Source organism: Bubalus bubalis, chromosome 3 (assembly GCF_019923935.1).
Source record: "Bubalus bubalis isolate 160015118507 breed Murrah chromosome 3, NDDB_SH_1, whole genome shotgun sequence".
In the NCBI taxonomy this organism is placed as follows: Eukaryota; Metazoa; Chordata; class Mammalia; order Artiodactyla; family Bovidae; genus Bubalus; species Bubalus bubalis.
The window spans coordinates 70,409,633-70,435,379 of record NC_059159.1 but is presented as its reverse complement, the minus strand read 5'-3'; the positions used below and the strand labels follow the sequence as shown (position 1 = coordinate 70,435,379).

The window sequence follows — 25,747 nt, the reverse complement described above, 5'->3', positions numbered from 1 at the left end:
AAACTGATTATGGATTGGATGTTAGATAAAACCACAGAGTTACTGCTCCTTTTGTTATGTGTGATAATGGCATTGTGATTATGTGAGAAAAATGTCTCCATGTTTTAGAGATGCGTACAGAGTATGGAGGTGATACAGCATGTTTCAAGCCATGAGTTTCATTTCACTTTAAAGTTTAAGTCCTTTATAAAATGATTTGTCTTAAAACACTTAAAGTATTTCCATTAAGAAAATAATTTCTAAGCCTTCCCTGGCTGTCCCGTGGTTAATGCTCTGTGCTTCCAGGGCAAGGGGTGTGGTTGATTCTTGGTTGGGAAAACTAAGATCCCACATGCTGGGCAGTGTGGCCAAAAAAGGAAAAAATAAAATAAGTAATAATAATAGTATCTAAAGATAATTGGTGAATCTGGGAGATGTGTATAGAGGTGTTCATTATACTTATGTTTTATATTTTGAATTTTTTCGTTCAAAACAGTTTCGATCTAAAAAATTATATCTGAACCATCCCTTAAGGATTACTTAGTGTTTTCCCGCAGGTAGAAGTGATTTCTTCTTGCTCAGCTCACAAGACCTCTCTTTTGAACGCCATCTGCATACCCCGCTTGTTGTGACTTGAGTGTTCGTCTCTCGTCTTACCATCCCTCGAGAACAGACATCCTCCTTGTTTCGTCTCTGTGTCTTCGCTGCGCCTGACACAGGACGCAGTTTCTGTGACTGAGTGAACACAAGAATATAGTTTCTAAGAGCCAGCACTGTTAGAGCACTTGTGATCATCATGATCACAAGTGGAGGGGATGATACGCACAAGGTGAACTACCTTCATTCAGGTTGAGTTATCCTGAACAGGAGACTCGAAAAATAAGTTTCAGTTCAAGTTCTTTGGCCTCTTTTTAGATCAGAGTCATAAGCCCATCATTGTATTCTTCTCATCTAGGAAATGGGCATTGCACTAGAGGATTCATGGAGGGGGACAACACTTGGAATGCTTAGAAGTTGGCCAATACTCCATAAGGATGCAAGGAACTCACCAACGGGAAGCTGGTATCTCATCATGAGACACCAGCCAGTGTCCAAAATGAACCCTGGCTCTGCTCATAGGCTCACCTGTTCCACCTTGAATTGGCTCCTCACATCTGTCAGGTGAAGTCACAGAGTTGAGATTTTGGCCAAGAACATGGCAAAATTTCCAGACACCAGACTTAGGAACCAGTCAGAGGTAGGCTGTCCCCACAGCTCACTAGCTCAACTGGGCTTCAAGTCTCAAGTCCATCTCATCTGTAGAAAGAAGGTGGTGCTGCCCATTTCACAGTCACTAAAGAAGCTGTGACTGGTAGTTATTTGTATATGTGGAGTAATAGTGAAGTATTTATTTAACACTTACTTTATGGGCCACGCACTGTTCTAAGATGTGCCAGGAGCATGGAATAACTCATCGAATCTTTACAGCAATGTTAAGCAAATTTCCCAAGGACACAGAGGTTGAACAGAGCAAGACTGGGGTTCAGACCTCTGTAACCTTGTCTTCGGTGCTCTGTGGTCTCTCTCGAACACGACAGTGTTCGTGGGGTGTCTGGCTCAGTATCTGGCACAGGAAGGCCACTTAACACATGAGAGTACCTGGTATTTAAAAAAATCTTTTTGTTGCAAGGCATGCGGGATCTTAGTTCCCCAGCTAGGGATCGAACCCAGGCCCCCTGCACTGGAAGCAGAGTCTTACCCACTGCCAGGGAAGTCCCGGTACCTGCTCTTTAAAAGAGTAAACCAGAGCCACAACGTTGAACTTTGTGTACCTCAATTTTTCAAAATTAAAACAGTAAACCAGCGTCAAACTGATTTTTCTGTCTTGCCACCATGTGCATTCCAGGGTTGACTTCGTATAACAGAAGATGTTTTCCCTCCACATCCACCTCCTGCCTCTCAGATAAGCTGCTTCTGGAGCGGCAAGTGCAGGTGGAGGGACTCAGAGCCATCAGCACTTCTGGGGCCACGTGGTGACCTGCCATTCACATTGGCCTCTCCCGGCCCTCAACCCGAGAGGAAAGGTCAGGGACTTCAGGGGGTCCCAGGCCAGCTCAGAGCACCGTGAGGCTCTCCTCTGTCACCCAGCTCATCCTCCAGTTGCGATTTATTTAGTATCCTGTCTGCTCTGGTTCTTTCATCTGGTTTGGTCTGGATAACAACCGTATGACTTAGGTACAGGCCCTTTGACCTTTATAGAACCTAGGGAGCTGCACCCTGTGTCCACATTACCAAACATTTTCCATACACTAATTTGGACTCGAGCACGTCAGCTGATGAATGAACTGCCACCTGCGTGTCAACAGTTCCGTCTTGTCCGGATTAGCACTTTCATCTGAGTAATAGTGTTTGCACAACTGTTTCCATGTTTTGGTGCCTTTTCCCCTAATTTTACACAAATGGACAGTCATTGGAATTACACCTGTGACTGTAAGTGCATAATTAAAAGACATCTGTGAAAGGCTAAAAATAGACCAAGTTTTTCCAACTAGGCAAGACATAATTGACAGGTTATCAGTATTTATTTTAAAACATGCTAAAAAAAAATGGTGTTCCATAATGCCAGGACCAGGATGAAGGAAGCCCACAGACAGGGTAATGCAAGCAGAAAAGTGCGTGGAAACCTGGTTTAATTCTGCAGAAACGAACTGCCTCCTCAGCCCCAAACAGGAAAGTCTATTGTTTGGCTTTTTTGGCATTCACCTTTGAGTATGTTTTTTCCAAAAGTCTTTATATATGAAAAGGAGGAATAGTTTCCTACTTCCCCATTTTATCAATGAGAAGACTGAGTCTAGAAGATGAGATGATTTGCCCAAGTTCACCCAGCCAATTGGTCACTTGCTTGGACCACCCACTTCCCCTGGACCAGGGAGGAGGGAGACTGCTGTGCCAGGCTCTCCCTGGAATTCCACACCTTCCCTCTCCATCAGCTCTCGGAGGGCTTTTCCTTCAGAGGCAGGTGCAGTCCCCACAGAGATGAAGATAAGGTGTCAGAACTCGAACTGTGAGCCCTGGTGATAGAGCCCCAGGCAAGGCACCCATGCACCCTCTTTGGGCAGGGAGGTCGGGGGCAGGATAGGCTGAGAACTCCCTCCAGCCCCTGACTCCATCACCTCAGTGTGATCTTAGCAAGTCACCTGGCCACTCCATCCTCAGCAGTGAAATGAGAATAATTGTAGCCACCCTATGGATGCTATGTGCTATGCTAAGTCACTCCAGTCGTGTCCAGCTCTATGCCACCCTATGGACTGTAGTCTGCCAGGTTTCTCTGTCCACAGGATTCTCCAGGCAAGAATATTGGAGTGGGTTGCCATGCCCTTCTCTAGGGGATCTTCCCAACCCAGGGATGGAACCGGCATCTCTTATGTCTCCTGCATTGGCAGGCGGGTTCTTTACCACTAGCGGCACCTGGGAAACCCTATGGATGCTACATGAATATCCAGTAAATCATATCTATCAAGTCCTTTCAACCTGTGAAATGCAACTGTAAATAAAAGGTTTTAAGGTTGAGGCTGTGTTTCAGGCTACAAGCGTCTCCCCTGGGGCCCACATTGATCTCCCTGCTCCGGTAAAGGTCTGCACGGGGGTCTGACCTAGTCCAAATAAACAAGCATGAGCCCCCTCCCCAGCCTTCCCCTTCTCGTGCTACTCCCCCACCCTTTCTGCACTACACACACACACAGCATACACACGGTTGCTCTGCCATGCGCACACACACAGGTGTACGTGTGTGCACTCTCACACTTACACATATACCCTTCTCCCATCAATCCTTCACTGCTGGAGGAAGCCCAGTATCCCCTGAGTGCAGCAAAGCCCCTGAAGCTCCTGGGACCTGCACATGTTGCCTAGGGCTTCTGCACGGACCCTGAGTTTCCTGGCTCCACCCAGCCTGACACTGCTAAAATTTCACAGCAGGGTGACAGCCCGAGCACGGGGCAGGACGCTGCTCGTCACATGCCCTCCTGATTAACTCGGGCTCCAGTCAGAGCCCCAGGGGTGGAGGGACCCTGGAGAACCTATGTGTTTAGAAAACCCATGGAAAACCGTCTGCATACACACTGCTAAGGAACTGAAGGACAAGGAAGTGTAAGTAGTGGTGATTTAATCTGAGGAATTGTATTGATACTTCTTGTCAAGTTATGTGGATGCCCAGTGCTGTTGTTTAAGTGGAGAGAAAGGTTTGCACAGAAAGTTTAAAACTGGTGGCAATAGGGTTGACCAGACAGGGTTGGTCATTTGCACAGGTGCAGAACCAGATGTCCATGTAGGGAAAATTCTAGAAGCTGCTGCCCGCCAACCCTTCATTGAGCCAGAAGGAAAAGCCTGAGACCCAGGGAGTTGTTTCTCAGTGCTGGGGCTGACCCTGGGGCAGGTCTTACACCCTTCTCTGGTGCTGAGCAAGTCATTCACGTCTTTTTTCATTTTTCTGCTTGTACCAATAAGATATGCTTGCTGTTAAAGAATTCAAGGAACATATGAAATCATAAAAAAGCAAAAGTCACATGAGGTTCTATTATTTGAGATAAACAATATTAACATTTTAGGAAATATCTTTTTGGAGCCCTACTTTGCATCAACACTCCTACACACACCCACACACACATTTTTTTAAATTTGCTTTTTCTTTCTGTTGGAGGTTGGGGGTGGGGGTGTTCTACCTCCTTTTCTGTCTCTACCTCCCCCGCCGATAACCTAAGTAAACATCTTGCTATTTATCCTCCCAAACCTAACCCTAAGCCTATACAGGCATTTCTCGTCTCATTCTTTTGTTTTTCCGAATATGGGTAAACCTCACCCGCTTCATTGCATCCTGCCCTTCTCACCTAACAATATGTTGTAGAAATTCCTCTTAGCCTCGCTGGTAAAGATCTAGCACTTTTTTTAAATAGATGTATTATATTTTAGAGAGTTTTAAAGTCCAGCTTTATAGTTGGTGAGCAGTTACAAAGTTTTTTATGTTCTGGTTTTTGATGCTTTATTGCTGCAATAAAGCATGTTTATCTTATACATTCTTATATAATGATGTCTTATTACACAGTGAGATTCTTGGAAGAGAGATTGTAAATCGAAAGGTATGTATATTTTTTCATTTTAATAGAACTTGAAAGATTGCTTTCTAAAAGTTTGGTAATATTTAATATTTTATTTGTTCAATAAATGTTTATTAAGCGCTTATTCCATGCCAGGCACTGTTTTGGTAATTTAGATTTAACAATGTATAATACAAAAATTCCAGTCTTCATAAAGCTTTCAACCTAGAAATGGAGAGAGAACAGATGAAATAACATTAATAAATACTTTTGTACCAGATGTGTAAGAAACACAATTTTCCCTCTATCATCAACAATTGGTATTACCATTCCTTGTATTTATTTCCCAATCTTATTGACGTAATATAGTGTTTCCTTGATACTCTGATTTGTGTTTTCCAATTGGGAAGTAATTTTACCATTTTCACATGCCTATTTAGTGATTCACATTTGTGTTGGATGGATTGCCTATTTATATTTTTACTAATTTTTCTATTGAGTAGATTATATGCTAACCCCATACTTCTTGTCAATTTTCATGAGCTCTGTGTGTGTTATAAATAGACATTTGTCTGCCATACGGTTTGCAAATCTTTTCCCCAATCTACTGCTCATCTACTGACTTGATGCTTAGTACCTTTAGCATTTATGAATTTGCCTTTTTGTTATGAATATGTCTTTTTATTCTCGCGTAGTTTCCAGCTAGTCTATCTTGGTTCATTGTTATCTCCAGCTCTGAATCATATGTTGTTGTTGTTATTTTTGTTGTTGTTCAGTCACTAAGTCGCATATATTTCTTTTGCAACCTCATGGACTGTAGCCTTCCAGGTTCTTCTGTCCATTGGAGTTCCCAGGCAAGAATACTGGACTGGGTTGCCATTTCCTTCTTCAGGGGATCTTCCTGATCCAGGAATCAAACCTGCATCTCCTGTGGCTCCTGCATTGGCAGGTGGATTCTTTACCACTGAGCCACCAGGGAAGCCTGGGTCATACATATTAGACTCCTAATTTTTCTTCCAAATTTTTAATTAAAAATTTTTTTAAATATTTTTTTCAGTATACCTGGAACTTATTTTTAATGTGGTGTGAGATTGGGGTCTAGTTGCACTTTCTTCTAAGTAGATAGATATCTTCTCAATACCTTTTATTAAAATAAACCCTCAGCTCTCCACTGAATTAAAATGCCACCATTTCCATATGTACTGGAATCTGTTTGCATGCTTATTGTTATGTTTCACTGATGAGACATCTGTTCTTATACCACTTTCATGCTATTTTGATTATACTCTCCTTTTTCATAATTTTAAAGCTGGTATAAAACTTTATTTGGTCTTAGAAACTTTCAGATAATTTTATCCAATTAAAAAATCATACTTATTATTGAAAGTACTTTTAATGTCTGTTGGGAACAAGAAATAAGCCATAATCAAGAAAGAGAAGAAATGAAAATAATTACAAAACAGTATGATGTAAACCTTCATTGCAATGAATTTGAAAAGTAAAGGAAATCAAAGACCTCTTATAAATCATATAAATTATCAAAATGGTGTAAGAAGGAGGAAAAATAGCAAGAGACAAATTCCTGTAGAAGAAATTGGAAATTTATTTAAAGATCTATTATTTAAAATCCCAGGAACAGAGGACTTACCAGCTGAGTTCCATTTAGCCTTTAAAGAACAGATAGCCCCAGTGCTATTAAATTACTCAAGATTATAGGAAAAGAGATGAGCGCCCTGGTATGTTAGGAAGCCAGCATCATCTTAATGTTAATTCCTCATAGACTAATCACACTTGGGAATATAGATTTTCATTCAAAATAAAATATTAACAAATAGGATCCAACCATGAATCAAAAAGACTAATGTACCGTAACCTAATAGCTTTTACTCCAGAATGCAAGGATGTTTCAATAGAAAAAAAAGTATCAAGATAATTCATTACATCAACAAATTAAAGAAGAAAAATTACTGTGTTAATAGATGTTAAATAGGCACCTGGTAAAATTCAGCAGCCCTTACAAGTACAAACCTACTATCCCTTATCCAAAACATGGATACCTAAAGATCGCTGAAAACCGAGATGTTGCCTGTCACTCTGGCACTGTATTTCCTTTGATGTTAAAGGTGATCTAAACTAACAAAAGAGACTACTTAAATACAAGTAAATACAAAAAAGGGGTTTTTGCTGGTGGCTCAGCGGTATATAATCCGCCTGTGATGCAGGAGACCCAGGTTCAATCCCTGAGTCGGGAAGATCCCCTGAAAGAGGGCATGGCAACCCACTCCAGTATTCCTGCCTGGAGAATCCCATGGACAGAGGAGCCTGGCGGGCTACAGTCCATAGCGTCACAGAGAGTCAGACATGACTGAAGCAACTGAGCACGCACACCACGAATACAAGGAAAAAAGTGTTATTCTTTAACAATGTGAATTATCAGAACTCTTTACATTATTAGTAACTAAAACTAATTAGTAATTAGTTTACATTATTACTACTAATAATTAGTAATTATTATAGTACTAATAAAATTAGTACTATATTACTAACATAGTTTACAATGTTCTGTATGAGAAATATACTAAAAAACAATACTTGTGGGTTATTTGTTACTATGGTTCTGTATCCATTATTCACAATTATTATAGTCTTTTCTGTTTTCAAGATGATTTTGAAGAGAAATAATATGAGGTGTGTGCTTTTTAACTCTGAAAGAAATGTTTTACGGTGTTTCTTTGAGTCGAAGAGGCTGCTGCTCGGAGGGCTAGTGTTTATGTATCACTAAGAGAGAGGGGGAAATGCTGCTAATTACCCATGAATCATCATTAACTGTAAGACGCTGAGATGAGAGAAAGGGGTGCACGATGTATATATCCTATGGCAGTCAGGAACCCCGTCATCCACACACCCTCCAGACAACAGCCCTTTCCTCCATAAGCACCTGCCTGGTGGGGGCGGGCCAGCTGTGAGCTGGAGCGTGGTGGTCTAGGGTCAGCCCAAGCTCCAAAACTGGCTCTGTGTGTCTGACCAGGAACCAGCTATTTACCATCTCAGACCTCCCACTTGCACTCATTTTGGAGATCTGAAGGATGATATGAGATAGGTACAGTTCTTGGCAGTACAGTTCCAGCTGCCCCTGGAGTGAGGGTGCTGATGACATTGTGGGGATGCTGGGGCCTTCCCCACATCTGTCATTGAAGTCTCTTTATTCAAGAAAAATCTCAATCATATTCCGTTCGCCTCCAGAGAACTTTCCCAGGTATTACTAAGAAGTTGACCTTGGGTGCCTGTGCTCTCACTGCTGTAAATTACAGCATCTCATCTGAAAACCTGAGCTGGAAAGAACCTCAGAATGTTCTCATGGTCCACGAGAGGGGATGTGATCTTCCCAAGTGAAGACTGAAACCCAGACCACTAGATGCATTGGTCACCTCTTTCTAGATAGCAAGGCTCCTGTCCCCAGGGCCTGGGATCCACCCCAGCAGATTTCTGGCACTTTCCTCAGACCAGACCATCTCTGAGTCCTAATCCCAGGCGTCTCTCCTCTCTGGGCCACCTCTTCTGGCTCTTGGAAAAAGATGCAGACAAGCTTAGCCTGCCCAAACCCCTTCTGAACCCATGTTCTGACTTTGACATTCACACTCCCCACTACTGCCTCTCTACATTTGTAATCGGCCACCGGAAGGGGTTTGGGGGTTCTCTTGTGCACAGAGGTTCTGAAAACTAACATCGCTGATCTGCTGCATGCTCTCTGACAGGATGGGAGTGGTGAGCAGCAAAAGGCAGGTCAAGGAGAAGGGTAGGAGTGGATGGAGCCCTGTGAAGACCAGCACTCAGAGCAAAGAGCCCCCACCACTGCCATCCCTGGTGAGTGACCTGGGTGCCCAGCTGGAGAGGGTGGGCGACGGGAGCACAGAGCCTACCTGTGCGGCTCCAGGGCTGTTACCTATCTCCAGCCAGGGCCAGCACCATCTCTAGATAGCTCAGGGCTCCGACAAACAGGCCCCCTCCCACGGCCACCCTGGCTCAAGTCGTGGTGGTGGTATAGTATAAAATTAAGCAGACAGATTGTTGAGTCAAAATTTATTAGCTGTGTGCTTCGAAGCAGGTTACTTACCTCCCCTATGCCTCAGTGTCTGCATCTGTAAAATGGGTCCAGTTAGAATGCCTTTCTGATGGGGCTGTGACCATATGCAGTGTATATACAGGTATAGAAGGCACACTGCCTTTAGCACAGGACCAAGCCTGGTAGGCCCACCTGTTAATTCTTAGCCAGTTTTCAATGGGCAAGGGCAGCCTGAAGAGAAAAGGAAATAAAAAAATGTCAACTTGAAAAAAGGAAATTGGGGGAGTCTGGAGTATTTAGCAACATCTTCTGCCCCATCCCTGCCCAGAAGCTCCTGGAGATCATTGTCCCCTCTGGTCTGCTCACAAAGCACCATTTGATGGTACATCCCCAAAGATGCACTTTTAGACGACCATTCATGTCTCCTCCTGCCTGGCCACCTACCCCCTTTTCATTTGGGGCAGCTGGGAGTCATGCCTGGATCCCCCACTCCAGATCTCTCTACCCCCATCAGCATATCCATCTGGCCATTGCTTTATTCTGACAGTGACCTGAAGTGGTTGGGGGAGAGGGGATTGCTAATCCCATTTTCTAGAGAAATCTTCTCCATCTATGTCCCAATTTAGTGCAGGGCTTGGCAAATAACGAAATGTTTGTTGAATGAACGATTGATTCACTGGGCAAATTCTGACTTAAATTGAGTTTGTTACTTGCTAATAAGTATTAGAGTTTGGAATGCTTTTAACTTTTTTAAAAAGTCACATAATATATATTAATTATGGAAACAAATTATAAATACTCATTTGTCCCACTGCCCAATGATACCAGGATTTTTCACTTCAGAGCTCCTGCCTCCAGACCCCTTTCCTGTATGTTATTTATGTGTTTATATTTTCAATGGAACCATGCGATACATGCCGTTTTGCAAAATGCTGCTTCAAAATTGTGTTCAATAAATATAGAATACAAAAGGAATATTTGTAACACATACATCAAGTTGAAAATAAGAACAAAATGAACACCCAGCACAGCACTCCCTCATCCTCAGAAGCAGAAAGTGACCAGTTGAGACCGTCTGCTGCCCCCAGTCCATCCTCGTCACCTCGGGTCTCACTGACCTGAGTGTTTATCATTTTTCAGCTTCACTTTTTCGGTGTGATCACATATGTATGCATTTCTATACACTATTCAGTTTGATTTTGCCCTTTGAATCAGATGGCACATATTCATCTGAGACGTGGGATCTTTTTTTTTCAATGTTTATTTATTGGTTTATTTTTGGCTGTGCTGGGTCTTTGCTGCTGCTCAGGCTCTTCCCTAGTTGTCATGCACAAGCTTCTCACGGTGGTGCCCTCTCTTATTTCAGAGCACAGGTCCCAGGGCATGCGGGCTCAGTAGTTGTGGCATACAGGCTTAATTGCTCCTCGGCATGTGGGCTCTTCCCAGATCAGGAATCGAACCCGCGCCTCCTGCACTGGCAGATGAATTCTTTACCACTGAGCCACTAGGAAGCCCGGAGACCTGGGTTTCTGATCTCTGTTACATATGTGGGTTTTATCCACGTGAATGTGCAGGACTATAGCCACAAACTCCTAGAGCTGTCCAGAATTTCATTGCATGACTTTCCAGCCAGTTTGGCTGTTTGTCTGTCTTTGGTCAAAGAGTGATTTCCACACTTCAACAATTTTTATTTAATTTTTGGGGGGGCTAGGAGCATTTCTGTATAAAACTTTCTCTACAGGATGCATATCTGGGAATGCATTCATTGAATTTTAGCGAAATATGCTTTTTAAATAATTTCCCTTGAGAACAAATACTCTTTTGCAACTTCATCTTTTAAAGCAGAACCAGGCTTATACCCTGGCTGGTGATCCAGTTCCCCGCCTCCAATTCTACAGCTGCTTCTTACGAAGTTGGGGCATCCCCATGTACCCCTCCTCCAACCCTGTATGTGGTCTGGCAGACGGTGGGGAGTGGGTAGTGGGGGTTGGTGCTGGCACCTGGGGAGTTTCAGCGGCTCATGTAGAGTTTAACTGTGCAGCTCGGGCTCCCCCAGACCCTCCAGCGGGCAGCCTCGCCCCACAGGGCCCCACCCAGACCTCAGGGTGTGAACTAATATAGAGCGCCTGCATTTCCGCTCTAGGTTGTGTTTAACCACCTGGCTCCCCCACCTCCTGACACCACGCACCCAGATCAAGGTAAGAAGGGGCTGCAGCTGAGCGCCCCCTGGCCACGTCCTCTGGTCTCCGGCTTCGTGAGGCTGGACCAGGGGCTAAGGCGGGAGCCGCTGCCTGGAGAAGACAAGCCCTTGAGGGAGAAGTCTGGAGGGAGGCTGAGTGAGGTGCCCCAGGTTTCACCTGTCAAAGGGGATCTCTCCAGGAGTCTAAGCAGCAGCTCCTTCAGTATCTGAGCCTCAGTCTTTGCAAAAGACTTTACAAACTATAAATGAACAGCAAAAGAGTTACCTCAAATACAGACAGCATCACCAAACCCAGGCTTTCAGAGATTCCAACACCCAGCTTCCAAGGCTGAAGGCCGATGTTCTGCCTCCCAGCTGCTGCTCTGTCCCACACATGGAAGCACCATCTTGTTTCCCAACCCACTTTTAAAGGCCCCCCACCAACCTTCTAACCACCCCCAGCCTCCACTTCACTCTGATGGGAGGGACTGCGGAGATGACATGATGAATGACCTCGGCCGTCCTGCGTCAGAAGCTCAGACTCAGGCAGGGGGCTCATGGGGTGGGGCTTCCAGGATTGCTTCACCCCAGCATCCTCATCACCCACCTGCACCCAGCACCTGGGGTCCTCAGGCTTCAGGTAGTCACACCACTGCACCAAGCAATCAGCCCAGAGCCCAGCTCTGCCCCAGGACTGCGGAGGATGCCAAACTAATTATGACATGGCCCTTCCCCTGAAGTTGCTCAGTGTCTGTCTACTCAAAAGAGCTGGAGCCCAGTTAGGGGCCTCACCTGGTGCCTGGAGTTTCTTATCCTGCTGAGGACACGATGAATCACCATTGTGGGGTGGGGGGTGTGGGTCCTTCACTTCCTGCTGGGGATTTCGAACCTCCAGGAAGAAAGCTCAGGGGAAGGAAATAAACCAACAGCCTTCAGCACATGTATTCCAGCCGCTCCTTCCCAGCAGAGGGGGTGAATAGCCAGGCTTTGGTGACAAAGCTGAGTCATCTACTCCCAGGGAAGATAAGTGGTCTCCAGGTGACCTTTTCCTGGAGAGGTCTTGGCTCCTCAGAGCTGGCAGAGAAGTAGTGGTCACTGGAAAAACGCTAAGCCAAGCTCCGGAGCCCCCTCCCCACCTCTGTTGTGGGACCACCAGCTTGTCTGGGTACTGTCAGGCTGAGCACTGTGACCAAGCCCTGGGCACAGTCACAGGTCAAAGTTACAGCTGTTGTGGTCTGAGATCACTACTCCCCTTGGAACAGAGGCGGGAGGGCAGGAGGGGAGGCTCACGGCCCACAAGGTGCTGAGAGATCTGCCCACGCTGGCCCCAGACTTAGGTCTGCAGCCCTCAGGTCCACGGAGCTCATCTCCCTAGACCCTTGGGACTCTCCCAGCCCCTACCACGGCTCTCGCGGCCATGTCTACCCTGTTCCCTTTAGAGAATCACTTCGTGGTGGCCCTGTATGACTATAAGGCCATGAACGACCGGGACCTGCAGATGCTGAAGGGGGAGAAGCTGCAGATCCTGAAGGAGTAAGTGTCCAGGACACCATGCCCATCCCTGCAGGACCCCCTCCCCTCTCCCCACCCTGACACCCCACAGCTGCCTCCTGAATATCTTCTCCAGTGCCCTGCCCCCCACCCCCCAGCCCAGTCACCCAGCACTTTCTTAAACTTAACCCAATCACCTTTCCTCCATGTACTTTTTAAAAGTCTTTCTGGTGAGATGGCTCCTATTCACTACCTCCTGCTCTGCTGTCAAAATCCTATCCTTCCTTCAAAACCCACCTCTACTGTCACCTCCTCCATGCAGCCCTCCTGACACCCACAGTGCTTGCCTGACCGCTCCATCACAGCTCTGGGTTAGAGTCAGTTGTGTCCAGATTTATCCAGGGTTTCTTCTCAAAAACTCCTCCAAAGTCTATACTCTGCTTCAAACATCGTGCTTGTCCTGTGGAACCTGGGAGCTGCTTTTGTTCTCGAAGTTCTATGAGGGCCTCCAGCCAAGAGCAGAATGGCTCTTGGTTCGTCCTGTCTTAGCAGCCCTTCTTGTTTCTGTCTTTCCCATCCAGTACAAACTTACTCCCTAAACTCTAAAAGTGTCCCATTAATCGAGAGGAGGCTGCTCACTAGAAGACTGGGCCCCTCTTGGGTGAATCAGGCTGTGTAGATAAACCTCCCCTGGAGGCCGTATTATCCCCTTCTTCCCTGGAAGGAAGCTTGCAAGTTGGAAATGACCCAGACACCTCAGGGACTGAGCCACTGGCCCCCGTCCCTTCTCTCTACCCGACTGTCTGCCTCTCGAATTTTCTGCCTGAGACGCTGCTGTGGGCTGTGAGCTACCCAGGGAGAGGCCCTTGAGAGTCACTACCCATTCTGTTTTTCCTTTCTTCCTAGAACTGGAGACTGGTGGTTGGCCAAGTCTCTCATCACAGGAAGAGAAGGCTACGTGCCCAGCAACTTTGTGGCCCGGGTAGAGACCCTGGAAGTGGAAAAGTAGGTGGACAGACAGCCCCACAGGTGTGCTGGCTGCTTCTGTTCCAGGCAGGACGGAGCCAGAAAGCAGCTAAAAAGCAGAGCAGGGTGTGAACCCGGCACAGAGGGCACAGGACAGGGGTGGGGACTCGGAGTTGCTGGGAAAGGCTTGTCTAAAATTCCAGACAATGTTTGTGTGACACCAAGGACACCAGGGAGCCTACGCACTCCTCCCATCTGTAAAATAAGAGCTGCCCATTTCCTGGCTAACCTGATAGGGATGCCCTTAACCAGCCAGCCTCCTCCCCTGCCTCCAGGGGGCAGCACTCAGGGCTCACACCTGGGGGACTCAGAGGATGGGGGCCTTACAGGAGAGCCTGGGCACAGTATCCTCATCACTCACAGCACACGGCACCAGCCACAGCCTCAGGCATTACAGCCCCGAACAACCAGAGCCAGAGCCCGGCTCTGCCCAGGACCGGGGAGGACGCCAAACCAACAGTGACACGGCCCCTCCCCTGAAGGAGCTCAGAGTCTGTCAAATTCAGAGCTGGAACAGGTTAGCAGCCTCGCCTGGTGTGCCTGTCCAGTGATGCTCACCCTCGGGAGGGCTCCTTGCCCAGCACGCCCAGTCCTGGGCCTTTCCTTGGACCAGAGGGAGGCTAGGGCAGGTCCACCTCAACCAGCCACGCTCAAGGAGCACTGGAGACCAACCCCAAGGAGGGTGGGCTGTAGGGGAAGGTATCGGGTGCATTTACCCAGAGCGAAATTAACAAAGGGCACCAAACACCATTCTCATTTCTTGTCAAGGAAACACCATGTCCATTGCTGACAGGAGGAAAAGGGACTGAGGGAATTTCATGTATCAAGACACGGGGGTTCAGCTCAGGGTCAAGTTGGCAACAGGAACACATTGTATCTCAAGGGGGAAGGGACTTGGGTGACAAGATCCCCAGGAGCATGGCCACTCTCGGCTCTGCCTGCCTTTGTGCTTTTCCTTTCCAGGTGGTTCTTTAGATCAATTTGCCGGAGAGATGCCGAGAGGCAGCTTCTGGCTCCAGTCAATAAGGCTGGTGCCTTTCTTATTAGAGAGAGTGAAACCAGCAAAGGTAAGCCTGGGGCCCTGCTGCCCCCGCCATGCAGCCGGGGACCCCCACCTATGGCCTTCCTTCTGGGAGTTGGGTGGGGGTCAGGGGAGGTGCCAGCCAGGAGAATCTGATAGCTTCCACCTGGGTGTCCCCGCCACATCAGGCCAGCCAGGACAGCCCATGAGTATCCAGTATTTGAGGCTGTGCACACAGACAGCTCTCCCAAGACCTGGCTAGAAATGTACCCAACACGGGTGGGGGATTGGAGAGGGAGTTAGACAGCTGTGCCAGCCACTGCGGGCTGGTCTCACACTGCCTGGGCCAGCGGGAGCGCTGAGGCTGGTGAGGGGCGGAAAGGGGGGTGACCCATCTGGAATCAAAGGATTTGAAAGAATCTTTAGAGATCATCTCAGTCAGAGGCTGTGGCTCAGACACTTGCAAGAGCCTGGGAGGCATAGGAAGTTTGGGGCACAGCCTGTGATACAAAAGAAGGGGGTAGTGATCATGAGAACTGCGGGGACTCCTAGATTTAAACCCACTGACCGAGTGGAATGTGTCTGCCGACACTCTGAGGTCACTGGGTTTTCTCTTTCTCTGTCGTTAGTTTTCTGTCTTTCCTTCTTAAAGTGCTTTTGGCTATCAAGTATAAAACACATCTAAAAATTGCATAAATTATGAACAAGAGCAGAATTATAAACATAGAGTCATAATAAGTAAACATCTGTGTAATCACAAGAGCAAGAATATTCCAGATGCCCAGAGCCCCTCTCACTGCCCCACCGGTACCCCTTCCTGATTCACCTTCCCACCCCCAGAGGAGCCACCGCTATCCTGACTTTGATGGAAGCCCTTCCTTACCTTTCTTTATAGTTTTACCACGCATGTTTTGCCTGTTTTTCACCTTTATTATACAAATGGGATCAAGCCATTTTAGTCTTTGTGTCTTATTCCTTTCACTCAACATTGTAAAATTCTGTATTTGTTTGCTAGGCCTTCTGTAGTAAAGTACGAGGAACTGAGAGGCTTAAACAGCAGACCCATGCTTTCCCACAGTTCCAGAGGCCAGGAATCTAAGGTCAAGCTGCCACAGGGTTGGCTTCCCTTGAGGCCTCTCTCCCTGGCTTGTAGGTGGCCGTCTTCTCCCTGTATCCTTATGTGGTGGTCCCTCTGCATATGTCTGCATCCTCATCCCCTCTTATATGGGCACCAGTTGCGTGGATCAGGACCCACCTCAATAATGTAACCGCCCCTTTAAAGACCCTATTTCCAAAGATAGTCACATCACTGGGGTATAGGACTCGAACACAGGAATTAGCAGGGATGGGGGGACACAGTTCCGTCCATCACAGATGCATTTGCATGGCCGAGGCAACAGCAATAATCTATTGACTTTGACAGCTAAACAGAATCCAGGATATGAATATTCCATACGCTCTTTCTCCATACTGGTGGCATTGGGCTTGTTTCCAGTTTGGGGCTGTTATGAAGGTACTGCTGTGAACCTTGAGGCATATGCTTCCTAGTGGGTTTGCCTCTAGCCTTCCATCTTTGAGATACTGGGCCAGTATCCCCATTTGAAAGATGGGGAAACTGAGGGAAGAAGTGACTCACTCTAGACCAACAGTGAAGACGCATCAGGGCCCAATCATCTGAGAGGCTCTGAAAGTTTTCACAAGCTCTAAAATGTGTCAAACAGACCTAACACTGGGCAGATGGAGGAGAACTTCCCCAACAGGATGAAGATGACTAGATGTTTTGTTTGCTGTGGAATATTTCAAACACATACACAAGTAAAGCAAATAGTAAATGGAACCCGTGTACTCAACACCCAGCTTCAGTAATAATCAACCCAGATAATCTGATTTCATGTACATCCCCAGACCTATTACTTTGAAGCAAATGCCAGACATCACGTCATTTCACCAGGAAATGATGTTTTAATGGCTGCCTGTTGCTAAGGGGCCCTCTGGAGGGAAAGCCACCCCAACCTCAGTGTGAAGGAGGAAAGGATCTCTAAAAGTGGGGTGTCTCTTCCTGTCCTTGCCCCCCTCCCCACAGTTAGTCCAGGCTGGGATTGGCCAGTTGGAGCAGGGGCTAGAAGACCCCTCGCCAAGTATACAGCACCTCTATACACATGCGCACACGTTCCGCAGAAATCCAAAGCCTTTCAGGTGGGAAGGAACACTGCTCTCAGAAGGCGGGCAGCGAGTTCTAACCTAAGAGGTCTCCAGAACATCCCTTAGCTTCTCGAGACTAATTTTATTGGTATGTTTGTTAGAACTGACTAGTTTCCCAGTTCAAGGACAGGTGGCCTTTACGAAAATCTCAGTCTCTGGGAGCCCAGCCCCGCATCCCAGAGCATTCCAGCCGCAGCGTGGAGGCAGGACAGGGGATCCAGATATTGTGAACAGGAAGGATTGAGACCCGTCTTAAGAAGAAGGAATGCCAAATTGTAAAAAGATGTTAGGGACAGGCCCTGAGAGGAGCCCACACAGCAGAGAGGCCCTAAATAAGAGCTCCCGTGGCACTGGAGGAAGCGACTCGGGCCTCCTTGGCTGATCTGGAGGCATCACAAGCAGGGAACAGCAGAGGGAATGGAGAAGATAGCTCTTTTCCTCACTACGGTGGTGCGTGGATGAATGTGCTCACTAGCGCCACTCTCTGGTTCCTGTGATACCCGAGCTTGCTGCACTCACCAGGGGCGAAGTTGGGAAGACACTTTGCAGCGTGCAGGTTGGGCTGAGGTAGGATACGAGGGGCGGGCTGTGTCAGCGGCAGGGCACGCCACAGGACGCGCGGCCTCTCCACATCCTTTTGCAGATGGGCGATGAGAGAGGCGCAATGGCCAAGGTAGGGGAGAAGGGATTTGAGATGGGTTGATAGTCTGAAAAGGGAGGAAAGACGCCTGAAGACAAACAGCGCAGGGCAAAAATCAAGCGCCCACGCCCAGGACAAGAGGTGTTCGAGCCTGACACCTGGTGGCGGAGGGTGGTACTGCCTGCGGTAGGCGCGCCTTTAGTACGGTCACGGGAGCCCCCAAGCCAACCACTGATCAGCCAAGGGCCCTGGGGCAAGCGACATCCCCCTTCTGGGCCTCAGGTTTCTCATTTAGCAAATAAAAGTGGAAGTATGTAGCACCCAGAGAGCTGAACAGAGGCGCCTTATAAAAATATCAAGTTCATGGAAAATTTCCCAGCTGGAAACTCTTGCCTCCTAAAATTGCTCTTAATCCTTGACATCTGCAACCTCCGACCGCAGGAAACATTAACCTAGAAAACAGAATACGTAGATGTGTGTATGGATTTGAACAGAAGCCCTGGGTTGTGTCTTATTATACTCTTCCCCAGGGACAGGAGTGCTTCCGGTTGTAATTTGCTACTGCATGCATTGGAGAAGGAAATGGCAACCCACTCCAGTGTTCTTGCCTTGAGAATCCCAGGGACGGGGGAGCCTGGTGGGCTGCCGTCTATGAGGTCGCACAGAGTCGGACACGACTGAAGTGACTTGGCAGCATTGCATGTGGGGCAGAGTCAATCTTTAAACGGAATGAAGGAATGAATGTGTGAGTCAATCTCCTAGTCCCTCCGAAAACTCTGTATTTCTCAATATTCCGGGGCAAAGGGTCCTCAAGTCACAGGTGCCCAAGTAGGGGAACAGCCTGATGGCTAAGAGAGCATTCTGCATGCTCCAGAGTTCTGGAGCAGTTTTAGGAGGCTTGAGGAGGAATGCCAAGGACAGAGTTAGAATGAGCCGACAGGAAAGGCTTCCAGGAGGGTGGAGGGTGAGACAAAGAAAAAGGTAACTGATGATGGTCAAAATGGAAAGCAGAATTGGGGGAACTTACCTGCAATGCAGGAGACCTGGGTTTGAAATCTGGGTCAGGAAGATCCCCTGGAGAAGGGAACGGCTACCTACTCCAGTATTCTTGCCTGAAGAATTTCATGGACAGAGGACCCTGGAGGGCTACAATCCATGGGGTCTCAAAAGAGTTGGACACGAGTGAGCAACTTACAGCACTTTTCCAAGGCCTTGAAATGAAGCCCCAAATCCCAATCCTGATTTTCCCTCGTTGTGTCTTACTTCTCATGCGTGTGTCTTTGTTAACTCTCTAGGTGCCTTTTCTCTGTCTGTGAAGGATGTGACCACGCAGGGGGAGGTGATCAAACACTATAAGATCCGCTCCCTGGATGAAGGCGGCTATTACATCTCCCCCCGGAGTGCCTTCCCCACTCTGCAGGCTCTGGTGCAGCACTATTCTAGTAAGACGGGGGGCATCTGATAGAGGGTGGGCTGTGCCAGAGGAGGCCTCGTGTCTCTCAGTCACTCAGTTCTCAAGATCGCATGAACCATTGGTGCTGTTTTGGTGGAGGGGTGGAGGATTATCCCAAGGCTGGACCTGAGGTGTTAACTGTCAGCATAATGATTCCCTGTCTGTCTCCCTGATCCTCTATGTTGGCTGTGACCACATGGAGAATAGCAAGTATTTTCACTCTTAGAGATAGCAGGACAATGATATCATGCTTATTTTATGTAAAACAAATGCAGAGAGCTGAGTGTGTGTGTGTGTGTGTGTGTGTGTGCACTTGTGCACATTGAACTTGGGGTGGATGTGGGGCTGTCAAGAAGGAGCAGGGACACAGCTGGGAATGATACAGCTCTCATGATCTGTATGGTCTCCACAGATCTGTCTATGCTTGTGACCTCCAGCTCATCTCTTCTTTCCTAATGCAGAGAAAGGGGACGGATTGTGCCAAAGGCTGACCCACCCCTGTGTGAGCCTGGCTCCCCAGAATCCCTGGGGCCAGGATGAATGGGAAATCCCCCGGCAGTCTCTCAAGCTGGTCAGGAAGCTTGGATCCGGGCAGTTTGGTGAAGTCTGGATGGGTGAGTATGTGGTACTCCAGGAGTTGATCACCCACTGCCCTGCATCCTAGAGCACAGGAGGCTCGGGATCTGCACTGGGCATCGTCCTTCCCATAGAGGCTTGTGAAGGGGAAGAGACTGGGACCATATACCCATTTTACAGATGAGGAAATGGAAGCTCAGAACACTGGAGTCACCTGCCCTCAGCTGTTCTGATATGGTGAGGAAGCAGGAGTAGAATCCAGCTCTCCCCCTGCCTCCACCCCAGCCCGTTCCCGCCTTCCTTCTTCACTGCCCAGAGCTGCCTTTGCCATTGACACCTGTGTGACCTGGAAGAGGAGCCTGGCTAGCTCCTCTTACTTTGTCTCACTGGGTGGAAGCACTGTGTTACCCAGGGTGAGAGGTGAACCAGGGGCTCCCGGACACTGATAACAAAGTCACCACATGCAGCTGTGAGACTGGCCTGTCCCTTAACTTCCCGGCCCCTGTGGCCTCGCCTTCAATTACAGTGAATGGCTGCTCCTCTGCTTACCAATATGCGATCAGAATATAAAAGAGGCTTTATTTTATCCCTGGAAAGGTCTGTGTCTCTGGGGCATGATTTCAAGGTGGGACCCTGCTTCCTCCCTGATTCCTCTGGCATCCAAGACTGATGCCTGGGACACCCCTGGCAGGAGCTCCCTCTGGCTCCTTGCAAGTCTGAGTCCTGACTATCTTTTCACTTCAGTGCAGACAGGGACCTAATGGACTGACTGGGCGGTGTGGTGGCGGGGGGTGGCGGGGTAGGCGGCGCAGGAGCTGTAAGGATCTAGAGATGAACATCACAGGGCACAGAGAGGGGGCACGGAGGCCCCAGCCACCTCTGCCTCCTCTATGATTCTGCCACGGGCTGTGATGCTTACTGCCATACTGACGGTATCAAGTGGTTGAAGAGATTCATTAGGCAGGGATAGGAGGACAAAAGGGACGCACCCCAGACCTGGCTGTAGGGATCAGGAGGTGAAACGGCCCCCCTCCCAGGCTGGGTAATTTCCTTAACTGCCCAGGGTTCCTGTCTAGCAGAGGAGGCCGGGATAGCTTGAATCCTTCTAGGTAAGTGGGCGCATCCGTCACCATCAGGAGCTGTAATTCCAGCCCAGGATCACTTTCAGGGGCAGGGTTCTGGCCTCAGTGCCCCATCTATATAGAACAGGGATGGCTCCTGGAAGCTTACGTAGATTTTGGATAAGGGATCACCTCCCCCTACCTCCAAGTCTTCTGAACATCCTCTTCATCTTCTGTCCCCCGGGCTCAGGTTATTATAAAAACAACATCAAGGTGGCCATCAAGACCTTGAAGGAGGGAACCATGTCTCCGGAGGCCTTCCTGGGCGAGGCCAACCTGATGAAAACTCTCCAGCATGAGAGGCTGGTCCGTCTCTATGCTGTGGTCACCAAGGAGCCCATCTACATCGTGACGGAATATATGGCCAGAGGTGGGGACCTGCCCGGGGCTGCGTCCCTCACACAGAGGCAGGAGGGCTTGAGGGTGAGAGTCCAGGCTTGGGGGTGCCAAGAAGGATAAGGCTGATCTGCTGGCCAGGGGACCTCTGCAGGGGACTACTGAGGCATGAGCTGGATCCATCAGCCAATATCCTGCAGATCTAGTGTTCCACATGCATGGGTGGGGGCAGAGTGAAGAATGATGAGAACAAGACAGCTAAGTTGTCCTTATAGAGGAGTTTCCATAGCTCAGGAGACCCTGAACCAGCATCTTTGCAGGGAGCCTCCTGTGCTTGGCACCCCCTGGGGCGGACAGAGGGCAGCAAAGTCTAAAGAATAGTAGGTTGGGCGTCCAGAGACAGTTCTAGTCCAGGAGACCTTGTACAACCCTATGAACATTTTCAACACGGATGATGAGAGGTTGGGTGAGATGGCCACTGAGGTCTAGAGTATGGCCATTCTCTGCTGGGGCCTGGGGAATCCTTCTTACCCCTTCTATGATCCTGACCGCACCCCGACTCCTGTCAGATCCTAAAATGCTGTGTTGATGCTGTCTGTTCCTTAAAGGGTGTCATGAAGGGGTCCTACACTGAGCTAGAGCCATGTGGCTCCTTGGCTCACCTCTTAGCCACCCCTCAGGTGAGCAGTCCCCTGCTCTTAGGTACCAAAGAGGAGTAGCGTCTGTCCCCTGTACCAGCTCCAGGAGATGAGTCTCCATAATTCTGGTGATTTCTTGCATCCTCAGAGGCAGAATGTCTGCCACCAAAGGGTGAAGTGGGCGGAAGATGCTTTGTAATGTCATGCAGGGAATGAGCAGTTTCTGACCCGGTTCCTTGACTGTGTGACCTTGAACCTGACCGAGGCATCATGTCCTCCGAGCAGCTGGCAGCAGATCAGCACCTCTTGGGAGCTGTGAGGGCTGAGATGGGAGTTTCTGTAGAGCAGAGGCACCTGCAGCTGTGGGGGCACAAGAGACCTGAAAGAGTGCCACCCACTTCCCACCCAGGTGGGCAGCAGCCCACACCCCGAGAGGCCGGCCCGGCCAGGGTCGGGTCACGCTGCAGAAGTTCAGCTGCAACTTCTCTTTCCTTAGGCTGCCTGCTGGATTTCCTGAAGACGGATGAAGGTAGCCAACTGTCCCTCTCAAGGCTGATTGACATGTCGGCCCAGGTTTGTGAGCACCAAGTGCGGTGATCCAGGCCCCTGGGCCCTGTCCTCTGCCCTTGTGGCTCAGCGAGATCAACTCTTTGGAGGCTCTGTCCATTAGATTTAGGCTGGCCTGTGAGAGACAAAAAGCCCAAGTCATCATAGCTTCAGTGTGTAAGCACCAGAGGCGGGCAGTCTGGGGCCGCAGTGGAGCTGCCCCTCAGAGTCACAGGGACCCAGGTTTCTTCCACCCACTGGGTCTTAATAGATCATCTTCCCACCCAGGAAGCCTGCTCATGCTTTAGCACCTTGTCCTCCTCAGCCAGGAGGAAGAAGTGGGATGGAGGGGGCAAATCGCACCCCCTCCCTTTAGAGCCAAGTGCTGGAAGTCACTCACTACACTTGCTCTCCCAGCCCCCTGGCCACCTGTCACCTGCCCGCACCTAGCTGCAAGGGAGCTTGGGAAATGTAGTCTTTCTCCTAGGCAGCCATGAAGGTTCTATTGGTGAGGACCAGAGGAAGAAAGGATGGTGTGGGGAACCCAGAAAGTCCCCACGAATTCCACGTCATATGGCAGGTCAGCACTTTGTGGTGACCTCCTCCATCCTCAGATGGTGCCAATCAATGCCTTCTGTAGACTCGGACATCATGAGGTGAGGAGCAAAATGAAGAGGAAGGAAACGTTCCTCCCGGGGGACTTTAGCTGAGGATTCTAACTGGCAGCAAAGCACATCTGGTGGCCCTGGGTGTGTGTCTGTTGAAACTGGAACTCTCAGAAGAAGAGCTCCGGTCTGTGGTCAGCCCGTGAGACGCAGAAACACACACACACATCCTGTTGGAGGGAGGTACCCTCCCCTATCCCACACCACCCCCACCCCCCTCCAAGTCGTTATCTGCTATTAGTATCAGGGCAGGAACTGAGGTCACCGTGCCTTTTTTCCACCCCCTTTTTTCCACTGAGGTGCGCACAGGCTGGGTTGAACAGGATGGTGAGGTGGTCTCGGAAAACTAAGCCTAGTAACTGGTTTCAAACCACAGCTCAGTGATAAGCCTGCCCACTCCCTTTTTTCCCCTTCTTTTCCTTTTCTCACTCGTTGTCAATGATCTCTGTCAATCCTTCAGGAAATCTTGGGTCCCCTAGAGGCAAAGGATATAAACCTGAGTTTATAAGTTCAGTTCAGTTCAGTCGCTCAATTGTGTCCAACTCTTTCTGACCCCATGGACTGCAGCATGCCAGGCTTCCCTGTCCATCACTAATTCACAGAGTTTACTCAAACTCACGTCCATCAAGTTGGTGATGCCATCCAGCCATCTCATCCTCTGTCATCCCCTTCTCCTGCCTTCAATCTTTCCCAGCATCAGGGTCTTTCCCAATGAGTTAGTTCCTTGCATCAGGTGGCCAAAGTATTGGAATTTCAGCATCAGTCCTTCCAGTGACTATTTAGGACTGATTTCCTTTAGGATGGACTGGTTGGATCTTCTTGCACTCTAAGGGACTCTCAACAGTCTTCTCCAACACCCAGTTCAAAAGCACCCATTCTTCGGTGCTCAGCTTTCTTTATAGTCCAGCTCTCACATCCATACATGACTACTGGAAAAATCATTGCTTTGACTAGATGGACCTTTGTTGGCAAAGTAATGTCTCTGCTTTTTAATATGCTGTCTATAATATGCTGTCTAGGTTGGTCATAACTTTTCTTCCAAGGAGCAAGCATCTTTTAATTTCATGGCTGCGGTCACCATCTGTAGTGATTTTGGAGCTCAAAAAAATAAAGTTTGTCACTGTTTCCACTGTTTCCCCATCTATTTGCCATGAAGTGATGGGACCAGATGCCATGATCTTAGTTTTCTGAATGTTGAACTTTAAACCAACTTTTTCACTCTCCTCTTTCACTTTCATCAAAAGGCTCTTTAGTTCTTTGTTTTCTGTCATAAGGGTGGTGTCATCTGCGTGTCTGAGGTTATTGATATTTCTCCTGGCAATCTTGATTCCAGTTTGTGCTTCATCCAGCCCAGCATTTCTCATGATGTACTCTGCAAATAACTAAGTTTATAAGTCGATGTGGCCAAGAATCTGAAGGTTAGGAAAGCAGAAAAGCAGAACCTTCCAGGTGAACAGCTTCTAAAACATTCTGATCACGCTAATGCCTTGCTCTGTGTACAAGCATACACACACGTGTGCACACTCTGCCTTCTGGGTGCTCCTTATCTTGCTCTACAGCATGAAGTGCAAAGCTCCCCTCCAGCTGCAGCCCGTGTGCCCCACTTTGCAGCCACACGGCAGCTCCCCCTGTCCTGTCACACCTTGGAACCTTCACCCCGCCTGGCTCTGATGCAGAGGGTGGCCTAAAGTCCTTTCTCTCCCTGAGGGGGACTGGCCTTCACTGTGGGGCCCCCTCCCACAGATTGCAGAAGGAATGGCGTACATCGAGCAGATGAATTCAATCCACCGGGACCTGAGAGCGGCCAATATCCTGGTGTCTGAGGCCTTGTGCTGCAAAATTGGTGACTTTGGCTTGGCCCGGATCATTGACAATGAATACACCGCCCAGGAGGGTGAGCAGCATCCCAATTCCCCAGTCCCCCTTGGACTTCTTGTCGTGCAAGTCTGACCTTACTCCCAACTAGTTCAGCATTTCCCTGACGTGCTCTGCAGACCACAGGTGCCTCAGGAGGAATGACTATGTGAGAGTAGGTTTAGAGAGTCCTCTTGGAGATTCCCAGCCCATAGCAGCATAATAGAGGCGGTGAGAAGGCAGCAGCTAAGGAACAGTGCACATATGTTTCACGTTGTGTCTCCCGAAGTCACTGGAACCCCAGAAACTTTTTCCACGTAGGTTCTGTTAACCTCTCATAGAACCAGGGGTTCACAGAGCAGACTTTAGAAAACACTGCCCTAAACGCCTGCCTGCTCAGTCACTTCAGTCATGTCCAACTCTTTTCGACCCTATGGACTGTAGCCCACCAGGCTCCTCTGTCCATGTGATTTCCCAGGCAAGAATACTGGAGTGGGTAGCTATTCCCTTCTCCAAGGGATCTTCCTGACCCAGGGATTGAACCCAGGTCTCCTGCATTGGAGGCAGATTCTTTACTGTCTGAGCCAACAGTAAAAGAGAGCCCAACTAAGGCAAGGACAAGTTAAATGACTTGCCCCAGTCATGTGTTCCTGTTAGTAAACAAGGCTAATGGGAGGTGGAAACGACCTCTTCAGTCCCAGGTGGAAACACATGCTGGTCGCCCAGTGAAGCCAATTTAGGCAAAGACACAAAGCGGGAGATGGGGGTGGTATTTGTCCTTTGGTGCTGTGGACCCCCAGGGTCTTCACACTCCTGGTCATGCGTCCTATGGGTCTGAATGACTCCCTGGGTGCATTTCTGTCTGATATAGTGACCCAGGCATCA

The 25,747-nt window shown here is 48.6% G+C and overlaps 1 protein-coding gene and 1 long non-coding RNA gene across 10 annotated transcripts in view; one reads left to right on the top strand and one right to left on the bottom strand.

Annotated features, from left to right (window-relative positions):
* BLK (BLK proto-oncogene, Src family tyrosine kinase) overlaps positions 1–25,747 on the top strand; it is a 52,039-nt gene that overhangs the window by 24,743 nt on the left and 1,549 nt on the right. For 2 of the 8 annotated variants that reach the window (XM_044939698.1, XM_044939702.1), the window contains exons 2-11: positions 8,807–8,915; positions 11,258–11,312; positions 12,733–12,826; positions 13,691–13,789; positions 14,774–14,877; positions 18,969–19,115; positions 19,588–19,740; positions 21,014–21,193; positions 22,294–22,370; positions 24,752–24,902. In XM_044939698.1, the coding sequence (XP_044795633.1) occupies positions 8,808–8,915; positions 11,258–11,312; positions 12,733–12,826; positions 13,691–13,789; positions 14,774–14,877; positions 18,969–19,115; positions 19,588–19,740; positions 21,014–21,193; positions 22,294–22,370; positions 24,752–24,902 (1,168 nt within the window). In that variant the 5' untranslated portion in view covers position 8,807. The other 6 variants (XM_044939701.1, XM_044939700.1, XM_006060246.3 and 3 more) reach the window with 6 other exon arrangements.
* LOC123332746 lies at positions 5,153–18,237 on the bottom strand. 2 transcript variants are annotated; one of them, XR_006549736.1, is made up of 3 exons: positions 17,553–18,237; positions 9,166–9,345; positions 5,153–5,276 (listed from the first exon to the last, which is right to left on the bottom strand). It is a non-coding gene; the product is annotated as an uncharacterized LOC123332746 (long non-coding RNA). The 2 variants fall into 2 exon arrangements; XR_006549735.1 differs by lacking the exon at positions 17,553–18,237 and adding an exon at positions 11,580–11,718.